Source organism: Danio rerio, chromosome 25, assembly GCF_049306965.1.
Source record: "Danio rerio strain Tuebingen ecotype United States chromosome 25, GRCz12tu, whole genome shotgun sequence".
Taxonomy (NCBI): Eukaryota; Metazoa; Chordata; class Actinopteri; order Cypriniformes; family Danionidae; genus Danio; species Danio rerio.
This window is the reverse complement of record NC_133200.1, coordinates 33,954,840-33,975,000: the sequence shown is the minus strand read 5'-3', so window position 1 is coordinate 33,975,000 and position 20,161 is coordinate 33,954,840. Positions and strand designations below refer to the sequence as shown.

The 20,161-nt window shown below is 40.0% G+C and overlaps 1 protein-coding gene across 1 annotated transcript in view; it reads left to right on the top strand.

The window, feature by feature from the left end:
- lamb1a (laminin, beta 1a) overlaps positions 1-19,397 on the top strand; it is a 90,487-nt gene extending 71,090 nt beyond the window's left edge. The window contains 10 exon segments of the mRNA NM_173275.1: positions 2,844-3,213; positions 3,303-3,487; positions 3,573-3,814; positions 7,279-7,485; positions 9,173-9,317; positions 9,401-9,608; positions 12,112-12,253; positions 12,527-12,703; positions 16,854-17,013; positions 19,258-19,397. Of these exon segments, the coding sequence (NP_775382.1) occupies positions 2,844-3,213; positions 3,303-3,487; positions 3,573-3,814; positions 7,279-7,485; positions 9,173-9,317; positions 9,401-9,608; positions 12,112-12,253; positions 12,527-12,703; positions 16,854-17,013; positions 19,258-19,397 (1,976 nt within the window).
- The last annotated feature ends 764 nt before the right edge of the window (positions 19,398-20,161 follow it).

Below are 20,161 nucleotides of genomic sequence, written 5' to 3'. Positions count from 1 at the left end.
AAATGAAGTGTGCAATGATGGACACTTCACACATTTAATGACCGCAGGTTTGCTCACGTAGCGGAAGGGGTGGAGCTATCGGGCGGTTATGTTGGATAACTTTATTTATTTTGGATGGTAAAAGCAAAATTCTCCTACGAGAGGGATTATAGCGCCTTCCGATGGTGAATGCGGCAATACTCACGGCAGGTATTATTTGATAATTCGGTCGTTTATTTCACTGATTTGGCAATCGTCAAACATTATTAGGGAGACGGTTTGAATTTCCGCTTAGTAAAAAAAACATTAGTGTGCCATTTGGGACGACACTACATACATATACTATCCTGTTGAGTGTGTAAGTGCATAAGTACATAGTGCATGAGTGCATAGTGTGCCATTTGGGCTCCAGAAATCATATTAGGGTCCTTAAAGGTTGCACAGAAGTGCTTTTGTGAAAAAGTTAACTTTTAGTTGGGTAAATGACTTGCCATTTTTGTCAACTGATCAAACAGAATGTAACTAATATTAGACAAAATAAAAGGACTGAACTGTTTAACACAACTCATTGTGGCATTTTTTGTTAGCGGCTGCAGACAGAGTGACTGTGACCTTATTAGGTTGGAACTTGAATGAGTGAGTGATTGAGTCAGAGGAAGGTGGTGCAAGCAGAAGGATGAAGGAAAAGATTGTTTGCCCATTTTATTTCTCCAATGCTAGTGTCATGTCAAGAGTGTTTGGTCTGTCCCACAATGACAGACGAGACACTTAGCAAACACCACCTTAGCAATGACCCGCTTTGAGGCCCTTAAACAAACATACTCATCTGCAGGAAATTCTAGGAGTTTAATGACCTTCATCAAGTCCCTTTTCACCAACTGAAGAACCAGAAAGATATTTAGTTTTAAACAAGCATTTAGCACTCTTTCAAATCCTGCATGTAGTTAGATGAGTATCGTCACATAAATACCAAGGCAGCATCTGATCCAAAATTTAACTACAGATTTATTATACATTACTAAAACTGTATATATCAACCCAAGCTCATTCTGTAAACGTAGCCCCGCGGACGTTTCTGGAGACCACGATTTACGTGGCCGGAGGTACGTATGGCCGCGTTTAGTTTTTTTCCGAGCGAATGCTGCTGGGCGGTGTGACGCCGCTCCGCTCCTCCTCTTCGCACTCGCCAGCTGACGGCTCGCCTCCGAGTGCATCTCTCCCTAGTAGTGAAAACACGGCTCGTGTGCTGTGCCTTCTTCAGTGTCAAAGAAAGACTCACAAGCAGTTAAATTGTGCATAATTATCTACCTTTTTAGTAGGAGCGTTTTATTTAGTCGCCCTTGCCCCCTATAGTATTCTAGTGCGACATCGCGCATAGGAAATAAATGACGTCAGTACGTAATAACCGGTTATGATCTATTACTTAACCGATATCGAATTGTCCGCATCTGCATTGCGCAATAATATCCAGCTGCAGGCCTGCAGAACCACACACGTTCTAGCCACACACAATCTAGGACACACGATTTAGGCTAACCATATGGTTACGACGTTGTACGACACAATGTTATTAACGTCTTTTTGAACATTGTCATCTATATATTTTGATATATATGGTTAATAAATATTGTACACAATAAACAATAGTGTTTACTTTATTTCACAAATATTGCGATCGAGACGGGTGAATTGGGAGCGTTGTTTCCGATCGCCATTCAATATAATATACAATAATACGGCAGAAACTTGTTTGCTGGCCTTGCTGAACGATCTAAATTGGACAAGTTTAATTTGTATAATGGACTCATTTATAATGAAAGAAATAGCAAGTTAATATCACAATAATACATTTTATATAATAAAAATCTTTTTACATGTAATAAATGTATGACACTATATTAATATTTTACTCAAGCGCTTTAATAGTACTTATTTGCTTAACTTTCTAATAACCTTTTAATTAATGATTTCCCACATTTAATACTGTAGTAATTTATAGTAAGCAATAAATTGTTTTTAAACCAAAATCTAGCAATAGGAACAAATTAACTATTAATAATAAAAAAAAGTAAATATATATATATATATATATATATATATATATATATATATATATATATATATATATATATATATATATATATAGATAGATAGATATTTAGTTTAAATGATTAACTATAGTAGGCTAATTTATTTTAATGTGACACATTATTGTTTGCTTTTTATATTTTACAACAAAGTGATTTTAACCAAGTATGATAAGATTAAGATTCTGAATTAGTTTATTGCACTTAATCCTACAATTAGACAGTCTGTTATGTTTTCTTTGTTTATGTGGACACATGAATAAAGTCATAAATGTCTTTAACCAATTATTTTTAAAATGATCGTTAAAATGATTGTTACGAAATAATAACAATAATGACTGAAATGGGAAACCATACTTGTGAAATTCAATAGGTGGCGATAATGCTAAAGAGTTAGTTAGTTAGTTACCATATATGGTTAGCCTAAATCGTGTGTCCTAGATTGTGTGTGCCTAGAACGTGTGTGGTTCTGCGGTTCTGCAGCTGGATATATCTCGCATTGCGGTGCGCCGAAGAAACAATTCATTTTGGCACCCCTACAACTGACCCAGCTGGGGCTGAGCCACAGTGTCACTCTTGTGATTTTATTAGTATTCATTTTAGTACATTAAAAATGCCTATGACTTAAATCTAATAATAAATGTTCAATTTAAATACTATTTCAGCTTTTTTTTTTTTTTTTTACAGTTAAGCCTTTAATACTTCTGGTTTTAATGATAATACAAACCTCTTTGAGATGTGCTTTGCTGTACTTATACCTTAGTCCTTGTTTTCCAGCATGCGACTGTGACCCAAGAGGCATTGCGGAACAACAGTGCAACAAGGTCACTGGTCACTGTGTTTGCGTGGAGGGTGTTTCTGGACCACGATGTGACACGTGTGCTCGAGGTTACACTGGCGAGTTTCCACAGTGTGAGCGCTGCCACCAGTGCTTTGCCGAATGGGATATAATAGTGGGCGACCTCACCAACCAGACCCACAGACTGGTCCAGAAAGTCAATACCATCAAAGCCACTGGCATTACGGGACCCTATCAGGCTACCATTAATAATGTCGAAAACAGTGCCAACTCAATCCGCAACATCCTAGCCCAAAATCCAGCTACTCAGCCTTTAACAGAGATCCAGGGACTTCTAGAGCAAGCTACGTAAGTTTTGCCTTTGCTCAAGATGTGGCTGACCATTAGTGTAATGTTCTCATGAGAATAACCCCTTTGAATCTGTTCACTTTTTAAAGTGCCTTGATGGCTGAAATGAACAGCAACCTTAACCTGACGGAGGAGACCTTGTCCGAGATCTCATCTGACAACAACAGCACAGACACCAAACTGAAGTCGCTCAAAGAAGAAGCTCAGAAACTGGAACAGACCGTGAAAGACCTACGCGAACAGGTGGAGTTTGTGAAGAATTCAGACATTCGAGGTGAGTAATATCACTCAAGTGTTGTAAAGCTATTTTGTGTCTAAGCAAAACAAATAAATCCACCTTTTTTTTTTTTGATCTACAGGGGCCAGAGCCAGTGTTACTCGATACTATGAGCAGTCCCAGAATGCAGAGATCCGTGCGAATGCCTCCACCACTGACCCATACAACTTAGTCAATCAGTCTGCCACCCTGCGGACAGAAACTGAAGAGTTGATGAACCAGACCAAAGAAGAGTTCAATCAAAGACAGGATGAGTTTTCGAAGAAACTGGACAACCTGGCTGGACAGCTAGAGACACTGGACCTGTCTGAGCTTAGCGAGAAGGTAAAGCAGTCAACGGATTTATGATAATGGTGTATGAAAAGAGCTTATCTAGTAACTCGATAGCACTGAAGTTTAAATAAACTAAAGTTTAGTTTTCAAAAGCAAGTCAAATGCAAATTAAAACATAAAAAACACTTTGATGTGACTTTAAATTTGTGTTCGTATAGAACAGATATATAATATAAGATCCTCTGACTTCTTCATTGACACAACATTAAACTTCATATTATGGGGTGATTTCTATAACCCGTTTCCACTGAGTGGTACGGTATGGTATGGTATGGTATGGTTCAGTACGGGTAACCTTTATCAGGCTTGCGTTTCCATACAACAGAATGTTTCAGTCGACGTCATTCTCGCTCAAGGAAATCTCGCTCAAAGTAAAGCTGTACAGGTCGTTCACATATCATATGAGAAGCATTTCTCACAGAACAGATACTTTATACACAAATACTTGTGAATAAATGTTCATGACTAACCTTTTCATAAACATGATTATAACTGCAGATCAATGATGCGAAATAGCCTACTGTAACGTCTGCAATTATATAAAATAAATAAATAAATAAATGCAGCATATATGAACACACACAGACCTTTACAGTCTCCGATATGTTACCAATTACAGAAAATCTACACACAGCAGACATTTAGTCCTTATTTGGGTTTAAAAAAGACACACAACGTATGTCCCACAGTCAGTGCAAACCTCTCAAAGTTCATAATAGAGTTCATAATAGTCCAAAAGGTGATTATAATAGTTAAACTTGGTAGTTTATAAATGTTTTAGGTTGCTGAAAGAATCATTTGTTCCTTTGTTTTTTCCGGCTTCTCCTTTATTTTAATGGGTCAGTCTCGCGTTTGTTCGTTTCTGAAAGGATCGAATGTCAGAAGTGCTTCAGTAATCACATGCACGTTATTATCATCAGCTCAAGAAGTTCGTTATTATCATATATAGACGCGCTGCGAGCTCTCTGGAGAAAGTGAAACCGCTCGCACTTTTAGACTGGCTCGTAAAACAAAAACAGGACTGGGCAGATTTTGTTCTTCTTGGCTTTGTGGCTGTTCATCAAGACAACGACAAGGTTTGTTTGTGCTCGGGTCGACCATGGCTCATTATTATACGTATATAGTATTACGATGTAATGTCTTGGCTGTGTTTTTAGGGGGGTTTTTTCACCTTTCATTTGATAGGACAGTAGAGAGTATTTGACAGTAAAGCATGGGAAGCAGAGATAGGCATAGGACCGAGAGGCAGAATCAAACTCGGGTCACTGTGAGCACCGGAGCTCATGTGTCGACGCACTAACCACTACACCACTGAAACCAACTCGGCTGTGTTTTTAAAAATGGCGCTTTCTTTGTTTTCATTCTCCTGCTTGTGTATGCGCGAGTGATGTATCTCTGTAAACCAATAGCGCTCAGATGCGCGTATATCTCCACCTTTTGGTACCCTTTGCAAATGGTGCCCAAAAAATGGTATGGTACTGTTCACTTTTAGGTACCTTTTGATCGTGCAAACGGCCATCAAAACGTACGGAACCGAACCCTATTACTCAGTGGAAACAGGCCATAAAATACAGTATACTAACATCTGCCACTGCATGTAGATGGTACTAGAAGTTGTATAGTAATACCTCTGCACACATCCAAAACACCATAAAAACCCATGTACAACCCAGATCGCCCAAACAACTGCATAGCAACCCCTTTAAGACCACCCTTAACATTCTAACAACTGCATGGCAACACCCTTACAACCATGCAGATCACCCTAGCAACTGCAAAGCAACACACCATGCACGAAACAGTATTAACTTTATAGTAATGTCTCAGCAAACATCCATAACATCATGAGAAGCTGTTCACACAAAATGCATTTTTCGTTTCCAATGCACAACTTTTCCATTTATTTCAATGTAAACATGTGCTTGACAGACATGTGTGACCGTTACACTCGCATCTTTCATTGAAGCACCGCACACATGAACGCTATCTTTTTAAACGCCTTTCAAGTTAAAAGAACTTCAACTTAAACGCAGCCTTACTCATGTCAGTTCCAAAGCTGTAGACCAAATGAGAAGAGCTCAAAGGCTGGGCAACCATCACAAGTCTCTGTTTACAGACGCTGAGAGTCTGAATACCTTTGTGCACTATGCTGTACTTTAAAAAAAAAAAACATTACTTAAAAGGCACTTAGGTTACCCCTTTTTCAATATTTATTATAAGTATTTTGTGTCCCCAGAATGTGTCTGTAAAGTTTCAGCTCAAAACACCCATCAGAGTATTTATTATAGCTGTTTGAAATGTCTGTATTATAGCTGGGAAAAGGTTGTTGCTGTTTTTTTTGCACTGGGCCTTTAAGGCGAGTCGTCCCCGCCCACCGATCCCACGTGCCTGTCAGAAACATGCCTCAACACGCCCCTCGGCTGCCTCAGGAAGCAGATCTCGCGTAACGTTTGTGAGAAATACTACAGTAAGAACTTTACCAACAACGAGTTCACACACACAGGCACATACATAGCGCAGACAGGCAGACACACTCACACACGCACATACATAGCGTAGACAGGCAGACACTCACACACACACACACATTGCACAGTGCAGACACACACGCACATACATAGCGTAGACACGCAGACACACTCACACACACACACATAGCACAGACACGTAGCGCGACACACACACACACACATACATAGCGTAGACAGACAGACACACACACATACATAGCGCACACGCACACACACACAAACAAACACACAAACAAACACACACACTAACACACACACAAACACACACACAAACACACACACACACACACAGAGAGACAGAGGCTGTGCTGATGAAGTGAATCTGAAGTGAATGGCTGTACTTCATTACACACGTGCACACGTTTTAAAACATGTTAAACTTGTAAAACTCACTCTTAATCACGTCTGATGATGACTGATGATTGTAGCAAACTGAACAGACCTTTTATTCCCGGTTGCTTTGCGCTCGTCCTGTCTCGTCTATATGAGTATATGCAATAGTACGGAGACATGTTAATGCGCGCAGCTGTCAATCAATATTGGTGGGCGGGGGGACCGCACTCCTACGTAAAATTGCGGTCGAACTAAAAACCGATCCAATTGGTCCATTGTTTTTATGTTGTTAAATAAAAAAAAAAGGACCGGGTGTGTATTATTCACCCCAATATGACAGTATATACACTATACTTACACATGTATGTCCAAACACCTTCAAAAGTAGATTTTCCACCATAGGTGCCCTCTAATGTTGTGCATCTCCCATTTTTAGAAGCAAATACCTATTCAGTATGAATGAGCACTAAAGACTGCATTGAAATGTCCCTGTAAACACTCAGAACACCCTAGCAACTGCATAGCAATCCCCCATGACACTGTAGCAACATGTCAACTTCATCTAAAAATCTGATCTCTTTCCTAATGCAGACATGTGGTAGCCCAGCTGGCTCAGAGAACTGTGCCGACTCCCCCTGCGGAGGCCTGAGCTGTGTGGACACGCAGGGAAGCAGGAAATGTGGAGGAGAGGGATGCGATGGCCTCACCACACTGGCCCACAATGCCTGGCAGAAAGCCAAAGACTTTGACCTGGAGATTATCAGCGCCATGGAGGAAGTGGACAAGCTCTCCAAAATGGTGCGGTTTCTCAGCTTTTACTACGATAAAAGATTTCGCAATGCTTTTCTAGAGATATGCATCTATTCCAACTTTTTTACGTTGAATGCTTCTTTAAATGCGCTGAAGAGCTTGTTGAATTTGCAACAGGGTTTCGACAGGGTCTTCAATAAAAAATTTCAGTAAGCATTTTCATTCAAGTAACACTGACTTAATTAAACACGCTTGTTTCTGCTATGTAGGCTCATTTCAAGAATGTAGAGGATTCTGTTGCTCTACATTTTATATATTCAAGCAAACTGCATGCTAAATGCAGCACTTCATATACAACAGGTTGTCATACTAGACACAACAGGTTGAATAAAAAGCTTCAAATCATTGAGCACGAAATCTATGCATTGTTGTACCTCAAATCTTCAAAAAACGTAAAGGGTGTAACGTAGACTAATCATGTTCCGTACATGTTTCCGGTATTCAGCGCACTTAAACGACTACTTCTCTATCATTAAAAGCCAGATTGTCCCTGCTGAAAAATCCAGCTTAATCCAGCCTAGGCTGGTCGACCAGGCTGGTTTTAGAGGGGTTTTGGCCATTTCCAGCCTGGTCTTAGCTGGTCAGGCTGGAAAATGACCAGCTAAATCCAGCTTAAACCAGCTTGACCATCCTGGTTTAGGCTGGACATAGCTGGTTTTGGCTGGGCTCCCAGCCTGGCTAAGCTGGTCAAGCTGGTTTTAGCTGGTCATCTCCCAGCCTGACAAGCTAAGACCAGGCTGGAAATGGCTGGAAACCAGCCTGGAAGTGGCCAAAACCCCTCTAAAACCAGGCTGGTCGACCAGCTAAAACCAGCCAACCAGCCTAGGCTGGTTTAAGCTGTTTTTTTCAGTAGGGGTGTGATCATTCTCTGTGTAAATACCTACTGCACAATCCAAGTTTTGATTGATGTCTTTGGGACCAGTAGTTTTTCAGAAAAGTTGGGAAATGTACCGTCAACGCACAAGTACGGAAGATCAGCTTGACCAGCTTAGCCAGGCTGGGAGCCCAGCCAAAACCAGCTATGTCCAGCTTAAACCAGGCTGGTCAAGCTGGTTTTAGCTGGATTTAGCTGGTCATTTTCCAGCCTGACCAGCTAAGACCAGGCTGGAAATGGCTGGAAACCAGCCTGGAAATGGCCAAAACCCCTCTATACCAGCCTGGTCAACCAGCTAAAACCAGCCAACCAGCCTAGGCTGGTTTAAGCTGGATTTTTCAGCAGGGATGGCATTTAAACTCACATTGTTTGCATTTAACACTGAATAAAGCACATGAGGTGTACCTGAGGTAAACAGCACTGTCAGTTTATCTTATTGTTCAGCTGTGAGAAATAGAAGCCGTTTCTAAAATATAAATTTCAGGTCTTGGTTAGAACAAAAACTCTTTTAATATGGAGAATATTCCTTCTATCGCGTGCCGTTGCTTGTATTTAGAACACGGTTTATATCAGCCTTTACCGTTCTACTCGCTCCTGTTGATCAATCTGGCAACCTTTGCATTTGTTTTGATTCAGGAATGTAATACCTAGTTCAACCACGGGGTGTCAAACTTACATACCGCACCTTTAAAAAAAGTCTTAAATTGGACTTGGTGAGACCTGCGGAAACCCTGTTGCAAGGATTACTTCAAAGAATAGTCATGGTTCTTTCTTTAAAGAGTTCTTCATTTGTATGTTCAGGTGTCTGAGGCAAAGGTAAAAGCAGACGAAGCAAAGCTAAATGCTCAAGAAGTGCTGGCGAAGACCAATGAGACCAAGAAACGCGTAGATAGCAGCAACGAGGAGCTCCGCCAACTCATCAAACAAATCCGAGATTTCCTCACTCGTAAGACGCACTCAGAAAATATCCTTGAGATCAGTTGTTTGGGTGATCACTTTTTTAAACTCTTCCTTAATGTGGCTCTCCAGAAGATGGAGCGGACCTGGAAAGCATCGAGGCTGTGGCCAATGAAGTCCTGCAGATGCAGATGCCCACTACACCAGCCCAGCTGCAGAACCTGACTGAGGAGATCAGGGAGCGGGTGGGCAGCCTGACAGATGTTGAAGACATCCTCAACCAGAGCGCCGCAGACATTCTGAGGGCAGAGAGCCTGCTGGAACAAGCCCGCAAGGCCAGGTCTGAGATATATACATCATATACAGTGCTCAGCATGGAGGCCGGTTTATAGGGGAATTACCAACCTATGTCACACATGACATCACACGGGTTGAATCGCGCATAGGGGTTGCAAATAAAGAAAATAGCAAAAGCAAGTATGTCTCGTTGTGTGGTAGGGTGCCAAATTTGAAAAACTTAATTTTTACCGTACACCACATCGCTTTTAATGCCAACCGCAGATGTCTTTGGCTAAATGCCATCATATAAGATCTGAATAGAGTGATTACCTAACTAAAAATGCTGGACTCTGCAGTTCTCATGTTATATCAGGTAAGTTCCCGATATGCTGAATCATACACATTACTCGTTTTTGATAGCAGCAATGATTTCAGCAAAAACAGGTAAATATGGTTATTAAACTGCGCACACTGAAGGCGTAGAATGAAATGTAAAAATGTAAGTTCACACACTCTGCCGTTGTAACGCCGGGGAGTGACACCAACAACAGAAGGTAGGATCCAATATGCAGGTTTTATTCACAGTCAGGCAAGCAGTGGTCAATACGGGAGCAAACAGATATATGTAGACAATCCAGAATCGTAGTCAGTAAACAGGCAATAGGTCGTAAGGCAGGCGGCTAAACAGGATAACAAGGATAAACAGGGCTAAGAACAAAACACGGGAAAACAAGACCAGGATAACGCGTTGTAATGTCACCTTACAGATAAACAAGACTCGGCCAACTGAAGGGGTGAATGTGTGGCTTAAATACTGTGTGTAATCAGTCTCTGAAAGTCCTCAGGTGTGAATGTGAATCAAGCTAAATGAGAAAGCAGGTGTGTGGGCGAAGAGCATGTATGAAGTTGTAGTCCAGGAAAATTGTAGTTCTAAGTGTATGTGTGTTTGCCAGCGACATCTGGTGGTTGTTCGCTGGTAAACATGACAGCCGTACAGGTGCATTTCATTGTCAGAATGCAGTTGTTTTGCTTGTTAATGATTACCCAGGCCTTGTACAGCTCCATCTTCTTTCCTTGTCTTTGGCTAGGCAGAACCTCGGTTTTTAGCACTCCTAGTTTTGAACCTGGTCATCATGGAGCATTATTTCTTGCACATGACCACCACACAGAACAATTGTAGGCATCCAAAGACTTATAGGCCTTTAACTTATCTCTTGTAAAAATCACATGGAGTTTCAATGAGACAGTTGTATATTTGGGGCTGGATGCTTGGCCATTTCGTCTTATCTAATATCCATTGGGAGGGTGCTATCGCAAATGGACCTGTCAGATGAACGGCGCACACTTTAACATTAATTTTGCCGAATAACTGTGCTTATCACTGGGTCACAAGATGTTATAATACACTGAAAGCATTATGTAAATAATATAATATGCAATCAATATAACTTATCTCAAAGACAACAACAAACTCTTTACCACATGGGATGTCATTCCCTCGCTGTAAATGCTAGCACTCATGTTTTTTTTTTCTGCCACCTCCCTGCGCGCACATCCTGAATGTTTATTCATTCATTAATTCATTTTCTTTTCGGCTTAGTCCCTTTATTAATCCGGGGGCACCACATCAGAATGAACCGCCAACTTATCCAGCCGCAACCAGTAGAAACCGGGGCTCAAACCAGCGACCTTCTTGCTGTGAGGTGATTGTGCTTCCCACTGCGCCACCATGTTATTTAACAAGTTATTAGGTTTAAAGATTAAACATGTATTCAAATAAAGATATATTCACGTTAACAATAATTCCTTAAGTGTTTAACAAAAAGGATATTTCAAGGGACAATATTATTTATCAATCAATCAAAAAAAATATCATCAAAATATTTGTCAGTCAAATGCAGTGGCGCAGTAGGTAGTGCTAGGATGTCTCCTCACAGCCAGAAGGTCGCTGGTTCGAGCTTCGGCTGAGTCAGTTGGCGTTTCTGTGTGGAGTTTGCATGTTCTCCCTGCGTTCGCGTGGGTTCCCCCGGGTGCTCCGGGTTTCCCCCACAACCCAAAGACATGCAGTACAGGTGAACTGGGTAGGCTAAATTGTCCGTAGTGTATGGGTGTTTCCCGGAGATGGGTTGCAGCTGGAAGGGCATCCGCTGCGTAAAACATGTGCTGGATAAGTTGGCGGTTCATTCTGCTGTGGCCACCCCAGATTAATAAAGGGACTAAACCGAAAAGAAAATGAACTGAAAGTGACTCTCAAGGCAATTTTGAAAAATTCATGTTTGTGTAAAATGATATTGTTAAAATGTTACCGTTTTTCAAAGATTTCAAGCAAAATACACACAAAAATATATAATACATACACAAATATATATAAGCACCACATTAGTTGCCTATTTTTCGTTGTTGTTGTTGATGATGAATGAGGATATATGGTGTGGTATGTGGAAGAATAAGCATGAGTGCCCTTAAGAAATGAACGAAGCCAGTATTCAAAGTTCTGCTGCAATTGTGACATCTAGTGGCCATTCCATTGAACAGCCTGTCTGTGTGTTCTGTTTTATTCAAAGGAAGGAGGCGTCAGATGTAAAATCCACAGCAGAGATGGTGAACGAGGCCCTGCAGCATGCTGAACGTGCTCAGAACTCTGTAGCCGAGGCACTCAAACAGGCCGCAGTTGACATCAAGGGAACACAAGACCTGCTCGTTTCGGTAAATCTTTGTTTAGGAGCATAGCAGTTGGAGGAATCAGGGGTGCTCAATCCTGTTCCTGGAGATCTACCTTCCTGCAGATTTCAGTTGCTACCCATATCAAACACACCTGAACCAATTAATTAGGATCTAAACACCACGTGATAATTACAGGCAGGTGTGTTTGATATGGGTAGCAACTGAAATCTGCAGGAAGGTAGATCTCCAGGAACAGGATTGAGCACCCCTGCATTAGATGATTTGTAACCTTTATATGAATCTTTTGTACAAAAGGTGGAGTCGGAGACATCAGACTCTGAGCTAAAACTCAGCAACGCCACCAGAAGACTCTTGAAACTGGAAAGTGATGTAGCGCTGTTGAAAGAAAAGGCTCTCAACACTTCCATCAGCGCCAACAGCACAGAGAAAGAGGCTGAAAGCATTAATGCACTCGCAGAGCAGCTCAAAAAGGTACCCGTTTAATCTGGATGTATTCCTTCATCTTTCTTATTAACAAGGGGTGCAACGCTACACAAAATTGATGGTGTTTAGCAATTGCACTAAAAAGTGTTTTCTCCCTTTAACAATATACATACAAATATATTTAAGTAGGGGATGAGCTAAATAGACAGGTTAAGCTTTGTTTTAAAGGGCCATGAAACCCCCTTGTTTTAGCAGGGTGTTTTCACACCTCTACTTTGGGAAAAAGTCAGAAAAGTGGGCGTGTCCAGCTCTGTTTGGGGGGGGAGTGTCGGAGGAACTAAAGAGGGATGGTGTGGCAGTGTCTATTTTGGCACGCGCTGAGTTTCAGAGTCAAAATACACACACACACACACACACAGGGGAGAAGGTGACTGTGTTTACATAAACATCTGTAGTCGAACTATTTGCCAAATTATTAAATGGTGGACTTTAACTGCAGTTTGGGACTTTCATTTAGGGAATTCATTCATGCTCCTCGCGACAAACGAGATATTTGATACACTTAGCTGTGTGACTGCATGTTATTGTGTTAAATGATTTTAAATTAAAACATGCGTGCCAACGTATGCAACTCATGGTATATATTTTTTTATTTAATAAAATACAATATAATATGTATATGTATAAAATGCAAAATAAACATTTTTAACAAAACATATTTATTTATTCTTATTATTTGAAACTTTTAATAAGGATAATTTCAAAAATAGTTTTGGCACAATGGCGCCCCCATGTGTGGGCCCCCTATGCACGCATATACTGCATACACCCTTTTTGCGCCACTGGGTGTTTCAAAAACTGGCAAACATCTGAAACATGCTCATAAATAAATTAAGAACTAATACTAAAGCACCAAATCAACATGAGGTGTTTGTGTCACTCTCTCACACACACATGCATGTGTAGTTGTCTTTTTTTTTTTTTTTTTTGGATTTTGGCACAGTAACTGGCTGTTGGCTGAAATTGGCTGTTGTTTGGCAAAAGCAAACAATTTAAAATATGTCAGACAACAACAAAAATACAAAATACAGAATAATTTTGATGTATTACAATATATATCAAGTGAATATACATCATCATGTTGTGAAGAAATGGTTTCTAAATCATCAAGAAATGAGTAATTCCATACAAATGTCAATCTTAAGTTTAAAAATGTACGTTTTCACCAAAATACTGAAACCCTTTCTAAGTCTTTTGTGTTGGATTGTATTATACAGGACTGTAAAATACTCAAAAATGTCTGTCAGTGTTTTCAAACAATTCTATTTGATTTACCAAAGTTACACAAGTGCTAATTTCACATCTGTCACATTCATAACAGAGAGACATCACATCCATAACCAAGCTTTTTTCCTCATAAATACAAAAAAGTCCAAATAAAATCAATAATTTTTGTTCTATAGTGAGCCAACTCTTATTCTTTTGATTAGTGTGGTTTCTTTTGGGTTGTGCAGTTGAATTGACAGAATTTCTACAAAGTATGTTGTATTTTGTAAACTTTTTTTCATCACATCCATAATACAGGTTTATCTTCCTTATTTAAAATCTAAAAAATGTTTACGGATTAATATTTTTCTGATCCTATAACTCTGTGGTTAGTTGTTTTGGAACATATAAACAAACCTTTCAATATAATGTTAACATATACATTCTCTGTTAATTAATGTTCTAATTTTTTTTTACTGCAAATGTCACATCCATAACGCTGGAATTGCTCGAATATAACCTGAAAATGAATGGGTGTCTATTGACCTCTGCTGGATAGATGTAGAAATTGCAATTTCTTTTTCAACAATGAATCCTAAACTTTGTTTTTCTAACCCCAGATGGTAGTATTTTATTCCTAAAATATAAAACATTATCCATAAAGTTTTTATTTTCAATTTAGGTCAGAATTTTTTATTTATTTATTTATTTTTAAATAAAAAATAAATATTCATAAGCCAAGCTATGGCATAGTTGCAAGTTTGTGTAGTAAATGTATAGAAAAAGTATAAAATCTCCACTCAAACACCGCATAAATGCCAAGTTGAAAAGTGACTGTAAAAGTGATATATAGTTTATCATATAAAAATTTATATTTCACTATGTAACTGGTCTGTAAATGTTTGGGGTCAGGATGACCTCAAGGAACCAAACGCCTGGGCTGCTCTAGTAAATAATGTTAGGGGCTAGAACAAAGCTGCATATTTATGACAGGTAACAATGTTGATTCAAATTTTTTTATTTAAATTAACATTAAGCCAATTTATTAAAATAAATGGTTTGGCTTTGTCCAAACTATCCAACATTTCCGTAATAATTTAAACAGGTGTTATTATACCTTTCAGACATTAATGGGAATATCACTACCCACATAGAAACATTTTTCTGGCCCAGATCTGGCCCACAGTAAATTACGGTACATGATTGGACAAAGTCTGGCTTTCATAAGGACTAAACATGGACCATATCTGGGCCAAGTCTCAGCCAAAACCCAAGACTGGACCTGAACTGGGCCAGATATGCTGTTGCGTCACGACTGCAATGAATTTGATAAACCCATGAAGCATTTCGCTTTATGGCTGTGCTTTTTCTCGAAGCGACCTGATTGACAGAATTTTTCTTTTTTTAAAGATAATTTAAATGTATTTTAAAAGTGGGTCAAGATAAGCCAAACATACATGGCGATTTTTTTCCCCTAGTACAAATCTGACCCACACTATCAGCTTTTGCTTGGCCCAAATACAGCAGTGAACTACAGTACATGATTGGACCAAGTCTGGCTTCCATACAAGGGCCAAACTTGGACAATATCTGGGTCCACTATGGGCGTGTTTTTTGTCAGAGTGACCTGATTGGTAGATTTTTTTTTTTAAATTTCTTTAAAAACAATTTAATTGTATTTTAAAAGTGGGTCAAGATGGACCAAACTTACGTGGCCCACATATACATTTTTAACATTTGGGCCAAATAATAAATTTGATATCTGGTTCATGTCTTGTGTGCCGCCTTAAAATTGCTGCCACTTCTCCAAAGCCTGGGCCATTTTTGGCCCACATGCTGTATGCCAGTGCCGGACGAATGCCTGCAGTCCCAGCTTTATCCCAAATCTGGGCCAGAATTTTTGCTACCTGGGTATTGCCATCACTGCAACACACAAACATATGTTTCTATTCCATTTCTGCTTGAAGAATGTAAACACTCGTCTGCCTCCACACTAAACATTTTTGTAAAGGAGAGTCTGCATATTATGCTGTGTTCACACCAGACGCGAAACGCGCGAATAAATCGCGCTGTTCGCGCGTAAATTGCCACGTGAACATTTGAGTTTACTCTCTTCATTCCCGCGTCAACCCCCGCTTCATTTGCCCGTCAAATCCGCTTCAATCGCGTGTCAAATTCACTTCAAAACAGACGCGGATTCACATAATGGGCAGGGCTTCTGTCTGCCTGGTGACTCTAGCTTCATAGCTAAATGGCTAACATGTATTTTATTAAGAAAATAACAGTGTTAATGTGCTTTATGGAGACTAAAAAACAGCGTCGATACGTTTAGGGTCCTGTATGAGTCCACTGCATCCTTTCAGAGGTGCATCCAGCTCTGTGAGCTCATAAACTCCTCCAGAAACTGAACCTGGATGACGGAGACTTTTAGCTGTGCCTCTGTCTGAGCCAAGCCCAGTTTGATGACTTGTTGTCAGTGTCGCCTGGAGGATTTGCCCCAGGACACCATCAACAGGTTGTACGTCACAATCACGCCCCCACAAGAGCAAGCTTCTGATTGGTTAACGCGGCACGAATGTCCGCTGAAGTTCAGATTTTCGAACTCGAGAGATTTGCGCGAAATGCTCGTTAAGCGCGTCAAACGCTCAATTCGCCTCGCGCGTATCACGCTATTCGCACCGCGCAATCCGCACGTATCACGCCACAGGATGTCTATTCGCGCGTTTGCATTGACTTAACATGTAAATCACTCGCGCTTGACGCGCTTTCCGCGTCTGGTGTGAACGCAGCATTACTGAGTGCCTGTCTGCATGATGGACTATATTTTCATATTTTAGTAAATGTGTAGTTAATATTTGTAAATCCACCCATTACACCTCAGGTAATAACTCATGTTTGGTATCTTTAACCTCCTGTGTCGTGGTTTACGCAGGATCTGGATTCAGAGCTGAAAGACAAGTACAGTACTGTAGAGGAGCTGATCACACAGAAGGCTGAAGGAGTTGCAGAAGCCAAGAAAAGAGCGGAGAAACTCCAAGATGAAGCCAGAAATCTGCTTCTACAGGCCAGCGAGAAACTTCAGCTTTTGAAAAGTAAGTCTGCAGGTCTGTTCTAATGGCTATAAAGAACACATTGGCTGGTTTGTATGACCCACATCTTTCCCCAGGGATTTCCTGGAAAGTCACTTCATTGTGGACCTTCTGTGCAAAGGGACCCTTCCTTTGTTGAGAAAACAAATCACATTTATTACATTAAATCATTTCCTATTATTTACTTTTCTAGTATCAGGGTTTCTGCAGGGCTTTAAAAGGCCATGAAACCCCCTCGTTTCAGCAGGGTGTTTTCACACCTCTACTTTGGAAAAAGTCAGAAAAGTGGGCGTGTACAGCTGTTTAGCGGGAGTGTCGGAGGAAGAAAAGAGACTTGGTGAGGGAGTGTCTATTTGGGCGCACTGAATTTCAGAGTCAAAACACACACACAAGGGGAGAAAGTGACTGTGTTTACATGGACATCTGTAGTCGAATTATTTGCCAAATTATTAAATGGTGGACTTTAACTGCAGTTTGGCTCTTTCGTTCAGGGAATTCATTCATGCCCCTCGCGACAAACAAGATATTTGATTCGAGGAACTGCTTTAAGCGTGTATTTTTCATGCAATGTTTGATACCGCACGGTGAATGAGAAAAAAAAACTCTGCATTTCCCGGAAACTTAGATGCACACGGCAGGTACTGTCAGAAAGCCGCGTGTGTTATTCCGGTCACAAAATCCTACACAAGGTTATAGTTTGGTTGTAGTGCTAACTTGTTTACACTCGGTGCAATAGTTTTTTCGAAACGAATAAAATACGAACTGAATAAACAGAGCACTGGTCGCTCACTTACCAAATCTGTAGAGGCAGGACAATCACCAGCAACTAGAGCCGCGTCTTTATTAAGAGGAGAGTACAAGCGAATCCGGATCTCAGCGTTTGCAGAAAAGAACAGCTCTCAGGTAAACAATGTTCCTCCTTAGACACGTAAGTTATTGTTGTCGAGCGTCGCGTACACTGTTAATCCACACGTGACTCCAGCTGCGCTCTCACAAAGAGAAAATGAAAACAAAACTTAACTGCAGCAAACTATAAAAGCAACACTTCACGCTTGTTTTGCCAACACAATGTGGTGTCTCTGTCGTGTAAACACTATGACAGTAATGAATATTAATGAAGTTGCACAATAGAGCGCGCTGATTAGTTTGAACCAAGCCTTACTCATGCATTAATGCAGCACACTCTGAGACGTAATAAGACTCACTCTGGCACAGACGTCCAGTCTGCACGCTGTAATACCACGCTATTATGTCATGACCGTGACGCAGCTTCAAAAATTCGTTTCAAACCGGAAGTACGAATTTGCTTAAAATAACGCAAAAACAACCAATTTACACTTTTTAGTGAAATATAGGTGTCCTAATAGTTTTTTAGCAGTGTGGGACACATATACGACTGTCAACAGCTCAAAAAATGTGTTTTGGTGTTTCGTGACCCTTTAAAAAATCTTAAATTTAAAAACTGAAATTTTAGGCCTTAAAAAGTCTTAAATCCGATGTTCTAGGTGTAAAATATTTTTGCACAGGTCTTATTTTTCCGATGTCCATGCATCGCTACATCTAATGCCCATTTAAATTCTTTTTTTGTTGTTGCTGCTTGGTTTCTGTGGTGTTGTAGTTCTTTATTTCACTAGTCCTAATGTAATTTGCTGTTTTACAACTACAAATGAGACCAGCATGCAATAGGCAATCAGCTTTCTGTTATTGAACTGTTGAACTATTGAATGTGACGTCATCGCTGTGTTTGCGGGCGTTTGCTTTCGGTGCGCGAATCAACAGCTCAAAAAATGTGTTTTGGTGTTTCGTGACCCTTTAAGATGTTTTGCTTTTCTTTTTCTGTAGTTCAATGGTGCATCCAACCTGTCTTTAGTACTGTTCAACTTAAATACATTTATTTTATCACTAATTTAGTGATTTTGCATTTTCTCTCGCGTTTTTGATATTGTGATATAGGTCTTAAATTTAATACTTAATAGTCTTAAAAAGTCTTAAATTTGACATTATGATATCTGCAGAAACCCTGTGGTATATTCCACATACTGCTAAAGTAGTAATGATATTGAATTTATTTAAAGATTTCATGATCATCTCTAGCCTGCAGGCAGCGTCACACTTCAGATGCATTTCTACAAGGATGATTTCTAGGTTATGGTTATATAAACCTAAATGAAAAAGCACTTCATATCAGCCCTTTCCAGTTAAGTTTTAGTGTTCTCACTTACAATGAGCCATGTCTTTGTTTTGTAGATCTCGAGAAGAACTATGATCAAAATCAGAAGCTGCTGGAGGACAAAGCCAATGAACTGGTGGATCTGGAGAAAGCTGTGAAAGAACTACTTCAGGAGATCAGTCACAAAGTGACCGTCTACAGCACATGTCTGTTTTAATCCTCTACAGAGTGCATTAGGAAAGTAAATTAAATAGCCTTCTGTGTCCAGTTCCAGAGAAGGTTTTGTGTGTTTTACAACTGTCCAGACGTTTTCTTTTTTTTACTGTATGGATGGATGTTTCACATGCTTTTGTGACCACAGGAGTGTCGTTTAAATTTTAAAATATGACAGACCAAAGAGTGAATGTAAAATATGCCCAACCTACCTATGAGACTGCAATTACAGTGACCTCGCTTTTTCGATTTAGGATAGTAAAAGTAATGTAAATACGTCGCAGTTTTCTACGTTTCTTTTAAATCTGGAGCAATTTGTTAATTCCATGACAATTCAAACAGAATAAACTTATTTAGCAAAACTTATTTTGTGTCGTGTCATCCCTCCCAGTGCATTTTTAATGAAAATCTATGCAATGGAAAGAGTGCTGTGGAAGAATCTTCCTTTTTCGGAGTTATTGTGCTGTACTGAGCTTAAGTTATGATGGACACACTGACTTTCTTAAATTTAGGATTTGTCAGATTGTTTTAAACTGTAATGCATGCCTTTCATTCTCAGAGATGGGTTGCGGGTGGAAGGGATAACCATATGCTGGATACGTTGCCGGTTCATTCCGCCATGGCGACCCCGAATTAATAAAGGGACTTAATGAATGAATGAATGTATACCTGCCAACCCTCCGGTTTTTCCAAAGCGACTTACAAATGAGGACAAGGAAAGCAATTTACACAACTATAAGAGCAACAATAATTAAGAGCAACAATGAA